The following is a 23,744-nucleotide window of genomic DNA, read 5'->3' as shown; positions in this document are numbered from 1 at the left end:
TGAAAACGATGTCACACTGCTAAGCAAATGATGCAGTAGGCTATTAAAGGCAGGCAGAGTGATTGTGTAAAACAGCATACTGTTAATTTAGGAGAAAAAGCGATGAATACAACATTAACAGAAGTAGTGATTCTGATAATATTATTTGATGAGATGATGAGTGCTGGTTCTGGTAGGAACAGCGGCACTAGATGAAATGGTAGTTGTAATGATATTAGGTATTGTTGTAGTAATGGTGGTGGTGATGGTGGTAGCATTACTTGCAGACGGACAACTAGATAGATAGATAGATAGATAGATAGATAGATAGAAATAATCGATATACTAAATTTAAATAAATAAACGGAAAGCCATGGATGCGAAAGTCGAGGTTTTGTTCTCATAATTTGATCCTTGTCCATTATTTCATGTTATTTTATTTTAAATGCCTTTCTTTGTTTGAACAAAGCACGTGACCGATGGATAAATATCACTATACGATTTATTTTGATCCTTCAAATGTCCTTGAACTAATTATTCCAAACACCACGATTTGTCCAGGTACGGTGTTATCTGTTGAGCAGCTAGCTTGTTGCTGCGTGCTTCAGGAATTCTCTGCATTGATTGGTGCGTTTGTTTATAGCGTCGCAGCTTTACCTGGGAAGGTAGATAAGACATATCGTTACTGATATTCCAGATAATTCAGGAATCTTACATTTTGAGGGATTTATATAATTTTTGTAAGTATCAGTTTTCTTTATATCATTATAAAACTACATTAATGCTCATTCATATTACATGTGTTCATAATGGGTGTTTGGCAGTTATCGGCCAGTGGAAATCTAACTACATACAAAATTAGTGCGCGGTCCCTCAACGTTTCAAATTACAATAACAATTAGTCAGACACACATTTCTGGTTTTATATCCTGCTTTTAGAGAAGACTTTGCAGTAGTTGCTAATTGAAAAAAATAAACCATATAAATGTAAAATAAGACGGTTTGTAGTATTGAGCATACATAACGCCATAGTACTGTTACTAAGAGATTGCTTTCAACTCGCAATATGGCGGAGAGTATGTCGCTAATGGAGTGACGAGATCCCTACCGAACCTATATTATCCGAATTCACAATTATGGTGGCTTCTGTTTAGTCAATGTATTTTGCAAATATGAGTCTAACTACTCAAATACGCATTAATATTGCCCGTGTTCGTAATTACGGAAATGGCTAAAATGCTTTTGGAATACATTAGTTTTTAAGGTATTTATTATCCAGTATTGACATCAATACATATCATGGTTGATTTCAGACTTTAAACAGATCTATACATTTCCAATCGTTTTGGTAGAGGCTTGATTGGAGGGCGGTAGTGATTATAAGGGGCTCTCTGGTGTAGTCACGTATTACTTTTGTAACCTTTATTATTTTGGAGACATATATTTTGGAGACTAAAATATCCTTGAAGTAAGAGGTGGCAACACAATCAGCCAGGCAAAGTGTAATCGATTCGTTACTTAGCTTGTTCATGCATGCTTCGTAAATTTACTGCAGTGATTGGCGGGTTTGTTTACAGCGTCACGACTTTGCCTGGGAAGGTAGAAAAATCCATGTTGTGCGTGACATAGTAGGTACTTCAGGAAGCGTACATTTTAAGGGATTTATATTATTCTTGTAAATATCAGTCTTCTTTGTCTGATTAGTAAACTACACAAATGCACATTCATATTACCTGTGTTCACAATTGGGGAGAAAATGAGATGGCGTAGCGGACAAAAGCTGATAAAGTCTCAAACTTGCAGCTGAAATGTTTGACGCCGTAGCTCAAGAAATCCAATATCACGTATCTGATCAAATTGCATATTCTTAAAGTTCCATTTTCTAGATCGACATTTTAACTTATATATGTTGAATTACACAGTGGTGGTTTCAAGTTCTATTTCTTCTGTCAACGTTTTACAGTCTATATTTGAATTACACAGCGGTGGTTGAAATTCCAATATCATATCTCGAGTTTCACTAATTGTCACGTTGTATGCAACTGTTTTTCATCTGTTGAATTTCACAGCAACGAGAATCAGCATCCTTGTTTAAAAATTAAGGCGGTTCGTTCACGAGAGTGACCTCATGCGAAGAATTTCGTAGTAGTTATTGGCCTGTGAATGATAACTTTCAAACTGTAAATGCATGAAATGCAATGGTGCCTCATAATTGAATACACGAATGATGTGTCTCAATGCTCGATATCATTTTGAATTGTTAAAGTGGACATTGTGTTATGTTACTTTTAACTCCAACACATCTTTGCACCATATAAAAAGAACAATTATAACAAGCACAATCTAATGTCCAATCACCACTGTGTAATTCAACATATGCAATCTAAAAACTCAACACACGAAATGGAATTTTCAGCACAATCAATGTGATTCAACATGCTAAATTTCAACTTTCGACATATGAATTTAAACTTTCAACAACCGCCGAGTAATTTAGAAGATACAATCTAAAAACTCGACATTGCACATCGAATTTTCAACCATCATTGTGTAATTCAACATATGAAATGGAACTTTCAAGATAAATTCTTTGAACCAGTACGTAAATAAGGAATTCTCGACGCATGATATTGGAATTTCAACCACCGCCGTGTAATTCAAAAGTCACAATCTAATCCCTTGACATAGAAAATATAACTTACAACCACTACTGTTTAATTCAACAGATACAATCTAAAATCTCGACCTCAAAATGGAACTTTAAGGACAAGCATTTTTGATACAACACCTGATATTGTAGTTCTGGACATATGACACTAAAATCTCAACGGCAACATTCTGATTGGACCATCTTTTGTCTGCTACGAGGCCTCATAGGAGGGGCAGCAGTTATCAGTCAGTATCAGTCTAATTACATACAGACCCAGTCCTAATACGCCTACGGTAAATTCTGTCTAGTCAATGTATTTTGCAAGTATCAGTCGAGGGCTCCGAGTGAGCCTAGTTGTCTCAAGCACTCACAGTTCTAGATCATTGACATCTCATCTCTGTCTTGCGTGGGTTAGAGTCTCGGGCTCGGATAATCTAGGTGCATGAGAAAGCTTGCCAGTAGCTTCTCTTGGGTCGTTCGTTCTTCCCGGAATTTCCACAAGTTTTTTATCCACCAGTAATATTTGCCTCCATATAGGGCATATCTTGTGCCAAAAAATTGCGTTAAGCCCAACAACAACAATCTAACTACACAAATATGCATTTATATTGTCGTGTTCACAATTACGAAAATGTTTAAAATGCTACTGGAATGGCATTACTTTCGAAAGTATTTATTATCCACTATTGACTTTCATACAAATCATGGTTGAGTTCAAGCTAGAGAGATCTATAAACTACCAATCGTTGTTGAGCGTAGGATGGTAGCGATTCTAAGAACCACTCTGTTGCATGATCTTTTTTTGTAAATGCCATTAATTTTGTAAGACTTAATGTTGTGGAAACAAAAAGGAGTAGCAGAGTATGGAATGGTAGCTTTGTAAGTTTATTTTAGTTTGAAATCGCTTTACTCTGATACGAAATAATTAAGATGCCGATCTAGATACCATACAGTTTTATTACGATAGATAAAAGAAATACACAAAGAAGTAAACAATACAAAGTATAATCCATCAGATGTGTACAGTGTCTAGTGAATATCGTGCATGACACATTACATTGGTACAATGTGTACAGTTTCTAGTGAATATCGTACACGACACATTACATTGGTAGCTGTGTGGTATAGTTTCTAGAGACTATCATGTACAACACGCCATCGCCAGCAATGTGGTACAGTTTCGATTAACTTTCATGTACGACAACTGGCGAATTGAACCAACTGAAGGTAACTATGATTACCTTCCATTATTCATGAAAAATGCCCTGGATATGTGATAAGATTGTGTATGAAAGTGTATATATGCGTAATCTCTTGGTACCACAGTAAATCAGTGATCACATTCTATAAATTCATATGCATTTTAAATTTGAAATTTATATAAAATAAAAGAAAGGTAACATGTTCAATCCTTAAAACATATGGTCAAAATTGTCATGTAAATCGCCTTTCCTCAGAATGTATATATATGGAATCTTCCAATTTAAAAATTGTTTCTAACAATGACTCTGCACATAGCAACTAGCTCTAATGCAGTATATTTTATCGCCTTAGAAATATATTCTAACCTGTTAGACGCATGCTCGAAAGCGTTATTTGCAAAATTCAAACGAATACATTTATCATTCTTTTGTAAATATGGGCTTTTCGTAGACAAACGTGACTTTCAATGCACGTGTTTGAATCAAATTTGATGTTCGATAACACTATGATAATATGGATCTTGATGGTTTATTGCTAATCCTCCCACATGTCAGTCTTTTGTCATGTAATGTAAAGAAGGAGAACATTACAGCGAAAAGCACAACAAATCAAATATGCTCCTTCAACTAAACACAAATGGTTTTAGTTTTAATTTTTTGCTTCTTTTTAAAGGACTCTATTGAGATTTAATCATCAGATAATACATTTAATATTTGCTTTGTTTAAATAAGAAAAATGTTCAAATATATTTTTTCCATCTATATTCTATACGAATCTCTAACTCGTCCTAGAATTGTACTAAACAATAAGGATGGTCATTTTAGTTATCGTCCGTCATGGCTTGTATGAACACCAAGGCTACGTCCGTCAGGCAGTAGTTGAACAAACCACGGTGATCTTTTATCAGGAATTAAACACACCACTGTGATCTGGACAGGAACTGAAAACTCCATGGTTATTTGGGGTGGAAATGAACACACAACCTTGCGTTTGAGAGTTTAGTAAAAAAGGCTATTGATCCACCGTGGATCTGGATAGCGGTCAAATATATCAAAATGTATAGCTGAGTTGTCTTTTGATATTCCTAGTAGGGGCAATCATGCAGTAGATTAGATAAGCTCTTTTATTTGTTGGGTATAACAATACACAATATGGTATTGCGCGCCTTATTTGGGTTCAACAATAATTCGACAACACTCTTCTTCATGTTGTTAAAATCTTGTCAGATATGAAATATGCGAGTATCACGTTCCCAATGTTTAAAACTTTTTGTATCATGGGACCAGGGCGTCGTTACCATGTCACTTTCTTGTTGAAGCTTTGGCATAATATTGCCTGCAAAAATTCAAATCTATTTAAATGGGTATTCAAGGCTTACATCTATACAGCGATGAAAGCTAGAAATTATTAATGCAGAAGCCTGTATGAAGAATCACCTTACAGCTATATGATGATTCATACTAAGATTATTAATTCAGGGGTCTGTATGTAGTCACCTTACACATATAAAGTGATTCATGATAGAGATTATTAATTCAGGGATGTAATGAAGAGTCACCTTACATCTATATAGTGATTCATGCTAGATATTATTAATTCAGGGGTCTGCATGTAAAGTCAACTTACTGCTATATAGTGATTCGTGCTGAGATTATTAATTCAGGGGTCTAATGAAGAGTCACCTTACACCTATAAAGTGATTCATGATATAGACTATTAATTCAGCGGTATGTATGTAGAGTTACCTTACAGCTATATAGTGATTCATGCTGAGATTATTAATTCAGGGGTCTGTATGTAGTCACCTTATAGCTATATAGCGATTCATGCTGAGATTATTTATTCAAGGGTCTGTATTTAGTCACCTTACAGCTATATAGTGATTTATGCTGAGATTATTAATTCAGGGGTCTAATGAAGAGTCACCTTACAGCTATATAGTGATTCATGATTTGATTATTGATTCAGGGGCCTTTATGTAGAATCATATTGATCTACTTTATTTATGAATGCACACACAAAAGGGCGCGTGTAAAAATTCTAAAACTTTCCACTCTTTCCATTCTCGTTTTGGCGCCAACCAACCTCTCTACCTACCAACACGCTTGCATACAGACATACATAAAGCTCAGAATCTATTTTCGTTGAGGTGTTGTTCCTGCATATTACAAGCTGATACTAGATTTTGGATAGAAATAGCATACCAATAATAATTATATCATTGTCGCCGTGACACTTTGTGCACCCCTCCCTCCTCGGGGACGCCTTTTTCTTAGAGAGAATAACACATACGCCTACACCATATGTTGTCGTTCCCCACCCATTTTCATGTTAATAATGGCCAAAGTCGCTAAAATTATAAAAGCCTTAAGATGGTAGTTACAAACCGTTTTAAGGCAAAATGCATCGAATAATGAAAACATTCAAAGTTTGTGGTAATTAACGCTAGTATAACCACTTGAGATTACCGTTAAACCTAAGGCTAGGAAGAATTAATGTTTTAGACTGGATTACATATTTACAGAACAGACTAAAATATGCAAATGTACAATTTGTCATTCAAGTCGTGATTTATTATTTGTTGAAAGAAAAGCAATAAGTAAAATATTGGTACACATTATAATAAATGCTGGTAGCATTGAGTGAACATTTAAATTAGATCAGAGAAAGATCCATAATGGAAACTTTCCATGATGCAGCTCATTTCAAGTGAAGGGGCATTCAGACATGTTTATTGCTTGATACAGCTCATTTCAAGTTCATGGGCATTCAGACATGTTAATTCCTTGATACAACTCATTTCAAGTTAACGGGGATTCAGACATAATAATTGTTTGATACAGTACGTCATTTGAAATTAATGGGTATACAGACATGGTAATTCCTTGATACAGCTCATTTCAAGTTAATGGGTATTCAGGCTTGTAAATTCCTTGATACCGCTCATTTCAAGTTAATGGGTATTCAGACATGTTAATTCCCTGATACAGTTCGTTCAAGTTAATGGGTATTCAGACATGTTAATTCATTGATACAGCTCATTTCAAGTTAATGGGTATTCAGAAATACTAATTGTTTGATACAGTTCATCATTTCAAGTTAATGGGTATTCAGACATGTTAATTCCCTGATACAGCTCATTTCAAGTTAATGGGCATTCAGACTTGTTAATTCCTTGATACAGCTCATTTTAGGTTAACGGTATTCAATCATGTTAATTCTTTGATACAGCTCATTTCAAGTTAATGGGCATTCAGACATGTTAATTACTTTATACAGCTCATTTCAAGTTAACGGTATTCAGACATGTTAATTCTTTGATACAGCTCATTTCAAGTTAATGGGCATTCAGACATGTTAATCACTTGATACAGCTCATTTCAGGTTAACGGTATTCAGACATGTTAATTCTTTGATACAGCTCATTTCAAGTTAATGGGCATTCAGACATGTTAATTACTTGATACAGCTCATTTCAGGTTAACGGTATTCAGACATGTTAATTCTTTGATACAGCTCATTTCAAGTTAATGGGTCTTTAGACATGTTAATTCCTTGATACAGCTCATTTCATTCAGACATGTTAATTCCCTCATGCAGCTTATTTCAATTTAATGGGTATTCAGACATGGTAATTCCTCGATACAGTTCGGTTCAAGTTAATGGGCATTCAGGCAAGTTATTTCCTAGATACAGTTCGCTAAAGTTAATGGGTATTCAGACATGTCAATTGCTTGATACAGCTCACTTCAAGGTAATGGGTATGCAGACATGTTAATTAATTGATACAGCTCATTTCAAGTTAATGAGTATTCAGGCATAATAATTCGTTGATACAGTTCATCATTTCAAGTTAATGGGTCTTCAGACATGTTAATTCCTTGATGCATCTCATTTCAAGTTAATTGGCATTCAGACATAATAATTCTTTGATTCAGTTCATCATTTCAAGTCAATGGGTATTCAGACATGTTAATTCCTTGATACAGATCACTTCAAGTTAATGAGTATTCAGACATAATAACTCGTTGATTCAGTTCATCATTTCAGGTTAATGGGTATTCAGACATGTTAATTCCTTGATACAGCTCATTTCAAGCTAATTGGTATTCAGACATAATAATTATTTGATACAGTTCATCATTTCAAGTTAATGGGTATTCAGACATGTTAATTCCTTGATACAAGTCATTTCAAGTTAATGGGTATTCAGACATGTTAATTCCTTGATACAGCTCACTTCAAGTTAATGGGCATTCAGACATAATAACTCGTTTATACAGTTCAAAATTTCAAGTTAATGGGTATTCAGACATGTTAATTCCTCGATACTGCTCATTTCAAGTTAATGGGTATTCAGACATAATAACTCGCTGATTCAGGTCATCATTTCAAGTTAATGGGTATTCAGACATGTTGATTCCTTGATACAGCTCATTTCAAGTTAATTGGTGTTCAGACATAATAATTATTTGATATAGTTCATCATTTCAAGTTAATGGGTATTCAGACATGTTAATTCCTTGATACAACTCATTTCAAGTTGATGGGTATTCAGACATGTTGATTCCTTGATACAGCTCACTTCAAGTTAATGTGCATTCAGACATGATAATTCCTCGATATAGCTCATTTCAAGTTAATGGGTATTCAGACATAATAACTCGCTGATTCAGGTCATCATTTCAAGTTAATGAGTATTCAGAGAAGTTGATTCCTTGATACAGCTCATTTCAAGTTAATTGGTATTCAGACATAATAATTATTTGATACAGTTCATCATTTCAAGTTAATGGGTATTCAGACATGTTAATTCCTTGATACAACTCATTTCAAGCTAATGGGTTTTCAGACATGTTAATTCCTTGACACAGCTCGTTTCAGTTAATTTTTTTTCAGACATGATAATTCTTTGATACAGTTCATCATTTCAAGTCAATGGGTAATCAGACATGTTAATCCCTTGATACAGCTCATTTCAAGTTTTGGTATTCATACATGTTAATTCCTTGATACAGTTCGTTTAAAGTTAACGGGTATTCAGACATGTTAAGTCCTTGATACAGCTCATTTCAAGTTAATGGGTATTCAGACATGTTAATTCCTTGATACAGCTCATTTCAAGTTAATGGGTATTCAGACATAATAATTCTTTGATGCAGTACATCATTTCAAGTTAATGGATATTCAGACATGCTAATTCCTTGATACAGCCCTTTTCAAGTTGAAGGTATTCAGACATGTTAATTCTTTGATACACTTCATTTCAAGTTAATTGGTATTCAGACATGTTAATTCCTTGATACAGTTCGTTTAAAGTTAACGGGTATTCAGACATGTTAAGTCCTTGATACAGCTCATTTCAAGTTAATGGGTATTCAGACATGTTAATTCCTTGATACAGCTCGTTTCAAGTTAATGGGCATTGAGACATTATAATTCGTCAAGTTCATCATTTCAAGTTAATGGGTATTCAGACATGTTACTTCCTTGATACAGCTCATTTCAATTTAATTGGTATTCAGACATAATAAATCTATGATAAAGTTCATCATTTCAAGTTAATGGGTATGCAGACATGTTAATTCCTTGATACAACTCATTTCACGTTAATTGGTATTCAGACTGTTAATTCCTTGATACAGCTCATTTCAGTTAATTGTTATTCAGATATAATAATTATATGATACAGCTCATTTCAAGTTAATCGGTATTCAGACTTGTTAATTACTTGATGATGCCAGGTATTCAATAATGTTAATATGTTCAAGGGAAATATCATAGTACAAAGTTCAGGTTGAAAACCATCAAATGGGATTGTATCAGATAAAAAAGATACCGTCGTCACTAATATATATCTCACTCTCTGTATATATATATATATATATATATATATATATATATATATATATATATATATATATATATATATATATATAGTATATATATATATATATATATATATATATATATATATATATATATGGGACTGTTTTGTAGTGCTTAATGGTACATATTTATTTCATGTCTGCCATTATTCTTTTACATGCTATCTCAATAATTATTTCTAAATTAAGTAGTAGGTATGCACATGGATTTTGGTTGGATGATTGTTATCTATCTTTTGCAGCAGAGCGCTAATATTGGCACTGTGTCAGGTTGACAATTCACTACATATAGATCCACAACAAATTAAAACGACACGATGGCCACATCAACAGCACAATATTCTTCTTGCAGGTTTGTCAAAGATAGGACTCTGGAGCTAAAAACGGGTACGTGATAGATCAACAGAACCTAACAACTTAAATACAGATAACATGATCCACCCTTACCGTTAGACATCAAAAACGTAGCTTATTTCTTTTCATACCGAACAATTTTATCAATGTATTTATCACATTTTTCGGAACCTTTTGCCTAAAAGCGTGTGTTGGTTCGTATTGTATATATGTGAACACATCACTTTATGTGATTCTGATTGGTGCAAATAAGCCAATAAATGTATTGCACAGCATTCTCGATACTGATATGCTGTGGTCGTGGGTAAACTATTTTGACCACGCCTTTGGGAACTTTTGGAAATTATTGTGCAGTATTCTCTTTACTGATTGGCTGCGATCGTGGGAAAATCTGTTTTTAATTCCGCCTTCTGGAATGTTTTGTTATGAACGAACATTTTGGTCGCCATTTTTTTATTTGGGATTCACGTAAGGAATTGGGAGAAAATGGTCTTGTCTGTCTGAATATGGTAAATGTACCACCGTAGGCACTTGCTATGTCATATATGCAGGGCCTGTGTGAGGGAGAGGGGCAAACGGTTATATATCCTTTTAATTTTATAAAAGATAAATTCTGGTTGAGCGATAACTAGGAACGACACATGTGTTTCTTACCCCATGACCCGTGATCGCTCTCTAAGGCCCTGCATGTATAACATATCATAACAAGAACAATGGATGAAACCCCCAATACAATAACAACAGCAACAAGTAAAACTAAGGGTATTGCTCAGTTCATAGCGATTGTGTAAATTTCGGTTGGAGGCGGTCGGTGGACCTGAAGCATGAAATCCACCGTATATACAAGCATGGTTAATATATTAACTTACATAAGTAAATACATGTATAACTAACCTCTGGTGACAGAAGAACGTATATATAAAAAGGTCTCTAAACTGATAGAAATTTATCTAACCACTGAATATTTATGCGGAAACAATGTGATGCAATTGCGACACCAAATGAAATTTGTTTATTTACATACTGTGTCGTCTGCTGTTCCAAGTCAAATATCCAGTCACTAATACATTACAGTATATATGGGAATTTCTGCATCCAGAAACCTTCTTTCAAATGAATATTGGAACAATGTTTTTTAGTCGTGAAAGTGACATGTTCGTGTACGTATACATGGACCGTCTGTTGCATTCTAATCGGTACTACATCAAACAATATGACATCACCATTACTGGGCATTATGTGTTGAAAAATTATTTTATATATTAAAATATTGTTTATTCGGAAGGGCGCTTGTTCTTTGACTAATAGATTGTAAGAAAAGTTTACAAATTTTAAACGTTAATACTAGTTCAACCTTTTATGGGGCTATTCTTATATAACGTGTTTAGGCTCGAATAAACAGTAACACAAGCAAGCATGAAAACAACAAGCTATAAAAAGTACAATAATTTATTTCACTGGAAAATTTCTGTAAAAATGAAAAAAATATGAACTTACGGTTTTATAGACTCAAATCCAAAAATAATCCAAGAATAATACAAGAATATAATTGTAGTAGTCCTAGCAACAAAATATTCTACTGATCTCAAGTTCGAATCCCGACGAAGAATCCAAGATGGAAGACGATGATGTATTGTGAAATCAATAATGTTGAAGTCTACAGTTCCTTGTAGAATCAAGAATCATCACTCCGGTTTCTGATAGCTGAATAAATGTTTATAATAAAAAAAAACTGTCTTTGTCATATAGCTCAGAATCTCTTTTGACTGATGTGTGTTTCCTTCATATTACAAGCTGATACTAGATTTTGAATAGAAACAGTATACCAATGATAATTATATCACTGTCGCCGTGACACTGTGTGCACCCCTCCCTCCTCGGGGGACGCCTTTTCCTTAGAGAGAATAAACATATACGGCTAAACCATATGTTGTCGTTCCCCACCCATTTTATTTTAATAATGGCCAAAGTCGCTAAAATTATAAAAGGCTTAAGATGGTTGTTCCTAACCGTTTTAAGGCAAAATGCATCGAATAAGGAAAACATTTAGAGTTTGTGGTAATTAGCACTTGTATCAGCACTTGAGATTACCATTAAACCTTAGGCTAGGAAGATTTAATTTTTTAGAACATGAAAATATTCAAGGAAAATATTATAGTACAAAGTTAGGTTGCAAAACCATCAAATGGGATTATATCAATGAAAAAGATACCATCGTCACTAATCTCTCTATCTCTGTATATATATATATATATATATATATATATATATATATATATATATATATATATATATATATATATATATGGGACTGGATCGTATAAGCAAGACATTATTTATGACATTTAATATACAGATTGAAAAGACCCATACAAAATTAAACTATACTATACTATACTATAAGTAAAAATTATTTACTTTTATGTTAAACTTGATTATTTTCGTTATTGTTTTATCGGATTTTATTGACATTTCTAAGTGCAAGATAGGCTATACATGGCGACCAGCATAACTGGTCAAGGAAGAATCCTGCAAAACGTCAGTAAGAACCACCGACCCACGAGATGTTACTCTTAGCTTTATCACATACTTATATCTGAGACTCGAGCCCACGCAGACTGTGGTGAGGTGGGAGTGATCGTAAAGGCGAGCGCCTTAGAACATTCGGCTTTTCGACACAGGATTATTTAAAAAATGATTTAGTTTCATGTTTCTGGTTATTATTTACTCAAGTGATTTAGATTTTCATGTATGGCGATTATTTACATATGTGATTTACTTTGATGTTTTCGGGGATTATTTATTACAATGCTTTACAGATATGTTTGAACGGATTATGCACTAGAGTTATTTATTTTTATTTTTACGGGGATTACTTACTAAAATAATTTACTTTTATATTTAAGGGGATTATTGATTTGAATGATTTACTTTTATTTTACGGAGATTACTAAGTAGAATGGTTTACTTTAGTGTTTACTTGTACTGATTGACAAACCACACCGAGGACGGGTTCATACCATGAAATTGACCTTCCACCAGGTGAACTAGAACTGGTGTCTAAGAAACATATGTAAATCTCAATCGTTAATTTTATTCTTAATAGTCGATTCTGAACGTAAATTAATTATAAGTGAGGTTAACACGTTTATTACGTTATTAACACTGGTTGAATACTTTATCCGACTTTGTTTGCAAATCAACCATACATGGTGTTTCACTTTGCAAATGCTTATAATCTAGATTCAGTTTTGTGTGCTTAATAGTACATATTTATTTGATGCCTGACATTGTTCTTGTACATACTATCTCAATAAGTATTTCTAAATTAAATAGTACGTATGTACATGGAGTTTGGTTGGAAGTTTGTTCTCTGTCTTTTGCAGCCGAGTGCTAATATTGGCACTTTGTCAGGTTGACAATTCACTGCATCTAGAGCCACAACAAATTAACACGAGACGATGGCCACATCAACAGCAGAATATTCTGCTAGCAGGTTGGTCGAAGATAGGACTCTGAAGCTAAAAATGGGTACGTGATAGATCAATATAACTTAACAACTTAAATACGGATAACATGATCCACCCTTATCGTTAGAAACGGAAAAGTAGGTCTTCGAAGTAGTCTTTTTATTTCAAAAGTTTAATGTTAATTATGTCTATCAATCTGCATCAAGAACGTAGCTTATTCCTTTTCATACCGAACAATTTTATCAATGTATTTATCACATATTCGACACCTTTTGCCTATAGCATGTGTAGGTTTATATTGTTGATTTTTTAGTATGTGAACATATCACTTTATGTGATTCTGATTGATGCAAATAAGCCAATGAAATTATTGCACAGCATTCTCGCTATTGATATGTTGTGGTCGTGGGAAAACTGTTTTATCCGCGCCTTTGGGAACTTTTGGAAATTATTGTGCAGTATTCTCTTTTCTGATTGGGTGCGATCGTGGGAAAATTTATTTTTAATCCTGCCTTCTGGAATGTTTTTTTATTAATGAACAATTTGTTCGCCATTTTTTTTTTTTTGCGATTCACGTAAGGAATTGGGGAGAAAATAGTCTTGTCTGTCTGAATTTACCACCGTATGGACATGCTATGTCATATATGCAGGACCTATGAGAGGGAGAGGGGAAAACGGTGATATATCCTCAGGGCATGGGTCTGGAAAGGGGCCCAAACCGAACAACACATTTAATTTTATAAAAGATTAATTCTGTTTGAGCGATAACTAGGACAGACCCAAGTGTTTCTTACCCCATGACCCGTGATCGCTCTCTAAGGCCCTGCATGTATAACATATCATAACATGAAAAATGGATAAAACCCCAAGACAAGAAGAAGAAGAAGTAAAACTAAGGGTATTGTTCAATTGATAGCGATTGTGTAAATTTCGGTTGGAGGCGGTCGGTGGACCTGAAGCATGAAATCCACCGGATATACAAGCGTGGTTAAAATGTTAACTTACAGAAGTAAATATACTAACCTCTGTTCACAGAAGAACGTATATATAAATGGTCTCTAAACTGACAGAAATTTATCTAACCACTGCATATTTATGCGGAAACAATGGGATGCAATTGCGAAACCAAATTAAATTTGTTTATTTACATACTGTGTCGTCTGCTGTTCCAAGTCAAATATCCAGTCACTAATACATTACAGTATATATGGGAATTTCTGCATCCATAAACCTTCTTTCAAATGAATATTGGAACAATGTTTTTTAGTCGTGAAAGTGACATGTTCGTGTACGTATACATGGACCTTCTATTGCATTCTAATCGGTACTACATCAAACAATATGACATCACGATTATTGGACATTCCGTGTTTAAAAATTATTTTATATATTAAAGTATTGTTTATTCGGAAGGACGCTTGTTCTTTGACTAATAGATTGTAAGAAAAGTTTAAAAATTTTAAACGTTAATACTAGTTCAACCTTTTATGGGACTATTTTTATATAACGTGTTTAGACTCGAATAAACAGTAACACAAGCAAGCATGAAAACAACAAGCTATAAAAAGTACAATAATTTATTTCACTGGAAAATGTCTGTAAAATGAAAAAAATATGAACTTACGGTTTTATAGACTCAAATCTAAAAATGATCCAAGAATAATGCAAGAATAAAACTGTAGTAGTCCTAACAACAAAATGTTCTACTGATCTCAAGTTCGAATTCCGACGAAGAATCCAAGATGGAAGACGATGATGTATGGTGAAATCTATAATGTTGAAGTCTACAGTTCCTTGTAGAATCAAGAATCATCACTCCGGTTTCTGATAGCTGAATAAATTTTTATAATAAAAAACTGTCTATGTTCCACAACATTACATGAGCACACGTATTTCAAAGAAAAATATCAGAATTAATTCTCTTGAATCCAGGTAATTTGAAATAACTGCAAACAGCATAACATACAATTTACAGTTTAACAGCCCAGCTTCTACTGACAAAAATATTTAAAAATAGAGGCTATATGGTCTTCAAAATCGTGAACAAAGGGTCACGTGATTTTCTTCTGGAAGGTTATAGAAACTACGTACTTGTTAGAGATCATATCTACCCAGCGTGACCCTGACGGAAACCAATCATTTTTTTCTAAGAAATAAAAAAATCCCCCACTGTTTACATCTTAAAGACGAATTTCCATCATAGCTTCGAAAACAACCAATCATTTTAAAATAAAATAGAACTTGTTTACGTGGATGCTACAAATTTTGAAACAAGGTCAGGATTTAGATCAACACTTGGTGTTTATAAACTAACAGTCAGGGTCAAACTATTTCCTGGAAACAAATATCATCTCTAGTGAATAAATTTACATTACAATATCATGTAATAAAAAATATAAATAAAACTGACAAACAATTAAACTGAAATTTAAACTGTAATAAATATATATGAAATCAGATACAAGTAAATCAAATATACATGATACTATTTTTACCCACAACAGATGAATGGTGCAACGTCTGTCAGAATAAAAGAAATTATTCGTTATTCTTTCTGTCTAAATAATTTCAAGTGAACTAAAAACTATATGAGAAAAAGAATGTCGAATGAGTAATAATTTAATATTACATTTATGAAAATCGTTGAATAATATACAACTTTTGCTCACCAAGGCTTGCAAAAGCTGTGTGTGTGTGTGTGTGTGTGTGTGTGTGTGTGTGATTTGGATTTTTAACGTAACTTTAACAATTTATCAGTCATATCGCTACGATATCTGCAGTGTGGCAGTTTAAAGTGATGTCTAGCACTGGGGCATCATGCCGCAAACATGTAGCATGATGTCCCACCCAGTCACATCAGGATCCTGACACCAGACCGACCAGTACTAACACCAACCTCTTAATGCTGAGTACCAAGCGAGGCAACTGTTATTACCATTTTTGTAAGTCTTTGGTATGACTCGGCCAGGGATCGAACCCACGACCTCCCGCATCCGATCCGGACGTTCTAACCACTAGGCAACCGTAGCGGTTCGCAAAAGCTGTACAATATTCAACTCGTTTCATCTATTCAGTATTAAATTATTACCCATATGAGATCTATTTATCAAGGTTGATTTTGCTTTGTTCAATATTAACAATCTTGCTATCAGAGTTGACGCTGCTTATTTCAATGTTAGAAATTTTGCTACTACGGTTGACGCTGCATATTGCAGTGTTAGGAATCTTGCTAATAGGGTTGACTCTGCTTATTTCAATGTTAAAAATATTGAAATCAGGGTTGACGCTGCTCATTTCAATGCTGACAATCTTGCTATCAGGGTTGACGCTGTTCATTTAAGTTGACGCTGCTTATTTTCAGTTAACAATCTTGTATCATGGTTGACGCTGCTTATTTTACTGTTAACAATGCTGATATCAGGGTTGACGCTGCTCATTTCAGTGCTGACAATCTTGCTATCAGGGTTGACGCTGTTAATTTCAGTTAACGTTGCTTATTCACATGTTCACAGTCTTGCAATCGGGGTTCATGCTGCTTATTTTAAAGTTATCATCACTGAATGTAATATGTAAATCTTCATTGTTTTCTAAACATTGGGTCATATATTTTTTTGTTTGCTTGAAACTGACAAATAAATCGTTTAATTCTCAAGAATGTTTTCGTAACACATCTAGTTTTGGCCACACTTTTATTCCATCCAAACTTGTAACACATCTATTTTTAGCAACACTCTTATCCCATCCAGTCTTGCTTTTGTTATGTTAAACTAGTGAAATACTTTTTATATCACCTCCCTAAAAAAATCATTTGTCACAGTATAATGTGCACGAGTTTCCACTTAATTTCGCTCTTCTGAACGCAAAATGCTGAGTATTATTTGGATGTAGGAACAAGAGCGCATATTTTATTAAAGTATGAAAACATTGGTGGCTAAAGATTCGAGCGCATTTTGAGGAGAGAAATTCTAGACATTTCTTGATGCGTTTTAAATTTACCAACGGATTAAAAGTAAAAAAAAAAAAAGACTATTTTTTTAACTCTTGGCATGGCAGGGAGAGTTAGTATCATACGTATTCTTCCCCAGTCCATGCCTAATATCCAGAGTGATTCTGGGTGAGGACAAAGATTTAGATGAATGTGGTTTGGAAGCTTCAATTTCCATATTGCTTCCATAGACTATCTGTCCAATATCAAAATTCAAACGAGGGAGCTTATCAAGTTTAAATCAAAGTAATAGTTTTATTGTGGTCGTTCTATATAAAACACAGCTATGGTTACATGTTACAAAATAAATAAATGTCTATTATTGCTAGATTAGGTGTAGTAATGAAAACCCCACCTGTCATTATTAATGAAAATATTTGATATAAAATACTGCCGAGAAATTCATAATAGCTTATTTTCGTAAAATGATAGTGTTTATTTAATTTATAATTTACAAGAATATACATTTTAATTTGTGGCATCATAAATGTTTTCAATTTGTGATATGGTCATTTCCAGCATATGATATACATTCATATTTTTATGTCATAAAATAACATTGTAAATTGGATTAATTGATATAAATAAATTAAAGAAAAGTGAACGGAATGACCGTATCATCGTAAATGGACCAATTACATTTAAACTGATTAATCTATATTTAGAATAAAAAATGAGCGAGCATTCTTTTAACTATCAGATCACGAATGGAAAACATATTTGTTTTAAAAAAATATTATTAATTAAGACTTAACATATATTGTTTTTGTGTGGCCTCGGGTATTGACATGGAATGCAAAAAGTAACTATATAAAAACGACTATGACACACACACACACACACACACACATATATATATATATATATATATATATATATATATATATATATATATATATATATATATATATATATATATATATATATATATATATAACTGAGTGAGGAAAAATAACTCTCCCAGTCACCCACCCAACAAGCAAGGAAATAATTTTACACGTAAAATACAACAACAGAGATGAACCCATACCAATTCTTTCTTCACAGCTCGAATATTTAAACTTCTAAAAGTATTAACAGCGTTAGGTATAGTAAATAGCTTGATAATTACAAAAAATTCTAATACTTTATTTCAGAAATAAAAAAATACGGAAGGAAAGAAAATTTACATCCGGTTGACCCCCCCCAAAAAAAAAAAAAAAAAAAAACATGGGAAGAGTAAGTTTAACAACAATAATAATAACATCAGCAGGAAAATCAACTTGAATAATCTATATTAACCGTACTCATCACAACAACAACATTACAAAATTAATAGAATTAAAGAGCTGTACACTACCTTATTCACAACTATAATGATAATTCGGTACTGCTGCTTATAACGAATGTAGCAGCAGAGAAAGTGAATCCCATAAAGTATTTCGCTTAACAGAGCTTTCTATCGAGAACATTTTAGATAGAAAGATTATTTTTCACAAAATAAACCCTTCTAGTCAGAAAACATGACAAAATAGGCTTTCTCTGCTGACTAGAAGGGTTATCTCATGAAAATATCTACCTATACAACTATTTCTGCTAGCACAGGGGTATCTTGCGAAAACACTCGGTGGCGTCGTCACTTTCTCTGCTGCAGTGTGAAAGTCCCTGGCAGAGTTTGCTTGTCGTCGCCGTGCTGTCTAGTTAAAAATTATATCTAACCCAACTCGATACCGTGTTCGAGGATCATGTAAATTTATTGTTACAAATCCGTGTGGTTTTGCCTGAGCAAGACTAAAGAAATTTCTGAATTTATTTATGTCCATGTCGCCGCTGCACCAAGTCTGATGAATATTTCGTAACGTGTGTTTGTCAACGCCGTTGAACAGCGCAAGAATGTTACTGTTATCTCTGATCACTTTCTGAATTTGTGTATATCGTTGAGTTACATAAATCACATCCACATTTTGATGTCTGCCGCGTGAAAATATCCTGGCAGGGTTTGTTTGTTTGTCCAAAATCACATCGTCGTACACGACTAAATTATTGATGCTCCCGTCAATATCATCGATACCCGGCGACTCAGCGATGTCAGTAATAAATTCAATAATATCATCACCGTCGTTTATCGACGCTGCATTCTCGTTAAAATCTTTTAACACGTTGTAGCATCGCTGATCGTCCACAGATGGAGCTACCAAATACAACTTATCCCACTTCATCCACTTCATTATTAAATTAAGTAACAACTGCGTCTTACCCGACCCAGATGGGCCTATAATAATCATTCGGACAGAATTTGGTAGCACTGAGTTATTTTGATTGGCTCTCGTCGTTTTGTAGCAGGAAAGTCAGTGATCTCCATTAGATATATCATAAAATAATATGGATTTATATTGTGTGAAATGTAGAACACGTACCCCAACTGCAGATATAACAACCACTACAACAAAAAATAATCGATTTGCGCTTACAGGCAAGTGTGCACGATGCGGTACAAAAAAGTTCAAATTTATTATTTAAAAAAAAGGAGGTGATATCGCAGCCAAGTTAACAGCGCTGCCAGGAGCTCCGTGGGCTAAATACCCAGGAGAAAAACATCTTCCAGGATATAATTACTGTGGTCCTGGAACCCGACTTGATATCAGACTTAATGACCAGAATCAGCCCAATCCAGGTGAGTATCCGATAAATGCTATTGATAAGGCGTGTCATGCTCATGATGTAGATTATCGAAGTAAGGATTTGCAACAGCGCCATCTCGCGGATGTGAAATTAATTCACGCGTTAAATGCCATCACTGATAAATCTTTCAAAGAAACGTTAGCATCCTGGTTAATAAAATCTGCAATGAAAGGTAAATTAGCGCTAGGTGCTGGTATATAATGGAGTCGATTTATTATTCCCCAAGCGGATATTGGAGAGGTAGCGCAGCAATTAGTAAACTCGCTGAAGCAACAAAAGTTACGAGAGGTACTGCTAAAAATTGGTTATCCAAACAAGCAATATGGCAAATTTATCTACCGCGTCCTAAACAAATTTACTTTGCACATTTCAATGTTAGTGTGCCAAATGAGGTTCATCAGGCTGATATATTATTTCTGCCACACGATACTATTAAAATCCGAAGACGTCAAAACACATACAAGTACGCGTTAATTGTAGTTCATGTTGCAAGTAGATACAAAGATGCTGAGCCTTTAACAACTAAAACAGCATCTGAGGTTGCTTCTGCGTTTGAACGAATTTATCAACGAGGTGGTGGACCACAGAGTGGTCTGCGATGGCCAAATTTATTACAAGTTGATCCTGGCAAAGAATTTCAGGGTGCAGTATCATCGTTGATGAAGCAACATAACGTTACCATCAGACGAGGGCATACTGAAATTCACCGTGATCAGGAAATTGTTGAACGATTCAATCGAACACTTGCTGAGCGGTTATTTGGATATCAGTACGCGAAGGAATTCATTCAGGACACGAGATTGCGCGAATGGGTTGCAAGATTACCAAGAGTGATAGCTGCGCTAAATAATGAAATTACTCGAACAACCAACATGAAACCTGCCATCGCGATCACAAAAAATAACATATACCACAACGACGTGATTCTTCAGTACAACCAATATTAGGTGATGTCACTATGAGATATTTATATGAACCAGGTGAACTTGAAGGCGTTTAAAAAAAGAGCGACTGATCCTATTTGGAGTGTTACTACACATAAGATATCTAACATAACAAGATCCACTGGTAGACCAGCAATCTACAGGTTGGATTCAACTGCTCCTCAACGTGGATTCACACGTGAGCAATTACAAGTAATTCCCGAGGACACACAATTACCACCCCGATCACTTAACTAGCACCCAAGGCGCTGGCGCCTCTACGTCGATTACACTCAAGACAGGTCAACATGATATCATCGCGTGTATGACCGCGACTGTTATCTTTTCTATCTACGGTGAATTGTCTTGGATTATTACTCGAATACTGCCATAGCATTATACAATTACAACTCGCACAGTGATTATTCTGCTGTTGTTTCAGCGCAACAACGAAGTCATCGTCGAGGTCGAAATCGCGGTTATTTTTTTTTCACTCTGTTTGTAACCGGCGAGTTTTTTTCTTATTATGTCGCTGTTGTTTTCATTATTAATTTTATCAGCTATTTAATCTTCCTAGACAATTCTTCGCAGTTGAGATATTCTTCTGACTCTGAACACAGCCAAGTAGACCAAGTTTGACCATTCGATTCGATCATCAATAATCCAGACAGTTGTATCACTGATAGTTAGTCCTTGAGATGAATGAATTGTCATTGCGTATCCCAGCGTCCACGGGGATTTGTTCATTTTTAGTGCATCTTTGACAGCATTAATATCAACTAACACAATATCATTCAATACTAAATTCTGTTTCCTTGACTCTGTCCCAGGAATATCAACATCTATATTCTGTAACCGCGTATCAGCTGGTCTATAACATAACGGCACTGGCAGCATTGGGAACTTTTCTTGTTGTAACTGAAATAGCTGTTGTTGAAGTGTGTCTCTGACTATCTTTCTACTTGCCACTTTCAAATCGTTTGGTTTCCACGCGCTCCAAAAGTCGCTCATTGAAGTTTCAGGAATCATCTCGCGAATAATTTCACATTGAATTTTATTCGGTTGTAATCTGATTAATGTTTTAAATTCCTTCAACGTTGCATCAAGTGCTCTATGATCATCAGACACTTCTTCATAATAATCAACAAAATCTTTTAACCATGAATGTGGAGATACGCCGACAAACGGAGGTGGCTGGCCGTGATCGCCGCACATTATCACTGCAGTATTCGCTGTTAGCAGCCAATCAAGAAATGTTTTTAACGTTTCCAACGGCACCGTACATATCTCATCCCAAATTATTTTCTCGGGAATATATTTTGTTCCCATTCGATCTGACGTCCACACTCCGTCGCTGTATTTGAAAATGCTGTGATAAGTACAAGAATTGACTCCTCGTTGCTTCGTCTCCCTGGCAAGCCTGTGTGTAGGTGTTAGCACAATCATATCTGAATTTCGAAATAATTCAATCGCTCGAGTTGTCTTACCAGACCCACCCGGTCCTTTCAAATAAACGGTTTTGTGTCTGGTGATTGGATCATACACAGATGGTGCGTTCGACATTTCTGATAATTCTGATTTCCAATAATTATCCTTAATTGTAACATCAGAGGATTCACAATATTCATGTAACATCTCCGCTTTTATTCTCCACGAACTCCATGATTCATCGTAAAAGTCTTCGACTTTCTTTGTAAAACGAGCCAGTGATTCTAAATATCTTTTATTGATATAAATGAATCCGTTGCAACTCTAACTGCGGTGTCAGGAAATCGATTTATCATTGATAGCAAATTTATAGAAACATAAGCCAGCATCGAAGATCTTAAATGTGTGTATTGAGGCGATTCTCCGTCGATATAACTTACAATTGTGCCCAACTTTTTCCCGTCGGACAAGAGCGCGTCCTCCCGATTACAAAATATATTTCTCGCAACGGCGTCAGCAATTATAAAATCCAATTCAGCATCATCGATAATCAGTCGCGAGTGATGTAGTTTGTGATCATATGCAGCACCTTGAGTAAATTTACCGATTATTTTTCTCCCGAGATCCTTTGCTATTTTTTCACTATTGCTAAGTTTGATCTTGAGAACTTTAGGAGCCTCACCGATAATGACATCCATGGGAGTATTTGGACTCTCTCATGCATACTCGCTAATAACTTCATCCAGACTGATACGCTCCGGTGTTGGTAACCAAACTGACGTCTGCGGTCGATATGATATGATTGCTTCACTGACAGTCAACGATACCAGTATTCGGCTGTCAAGCATATATCGCAATAACGCTATTGGTACCCAGCGCTTTTCACTGAAGTGTCTGCCAAACCAAACATAACAGCACGGATGAAGTCTCGCAGCGAATTCAAACGACGTCACACGAGCAAATCCTGTCAGGTCAAAGTCGGGTAATGGACCGTTTATAGCAACTCGTGTCATCGAGTTCGTGGGATGTCCAAATCGCTTAAAGTATTCGCGGCACTCGCCCATCCCGAGAAAGCTTCCCGGATAACACGCGATCATATCCACGGAAATCATATCCCGGTAGTCATACCGGGTATTCCACAGCCCGCCATGCCCATACTCGACACAACTTAATTGTATATCCGAGAGAAACTGACTTCGGGTT

General features: G+C 34.9%; 1 protein-coding gene across 1 annotated transcript in view; it reads left to right on the top strand.

Moving 5' to 3' along the window:
• The first annotated feature begins 610 nt into the window (after positions 1 to 610).
• Positions 611 to 23,744, top strand: part of LOC149788762 (uncharacterized) — a 133,363-nt gene continuing 110,229 nt past the window's right edge. The window contains exons 1-3 of the mRNA XM_089974849.1: positions 611 to 719; positions 9,963 to 10,107; positions 13,461 to 13,605. Of these exons, the coding sequence (XP_089830975.1) occupies positions 13,536 to 13,605 (70 nt within the window). The 5' untranslated portion in view covers positions 611 to 719; positions 9,963 to 10,107; positions 13,461 to 13,535. The remainder of the gene's footprint in view (positions 720 to 9,962; positions 10,108 to 13,460; positions 13,606 to 23,744) is intronic.

This window comes from Sinohyriopsis cumingii, chromosome 11 (genome assembly GCF_028554795.1).
Source record: "Sinohyriopsis cumingii isolate HCF-2022 chromosome 11, ASM2855479v2, whole genome shotgun sequence".
NCBI lineage: Eukaryota > Metazoa > Mollusca > Bivalvia > Unionida > Unionidae > Sinohyriopsis > Sinohyriopsis cumingii.
This window is presented reverse-complemented; position numbering and strand designations above follow the sequence as displayed.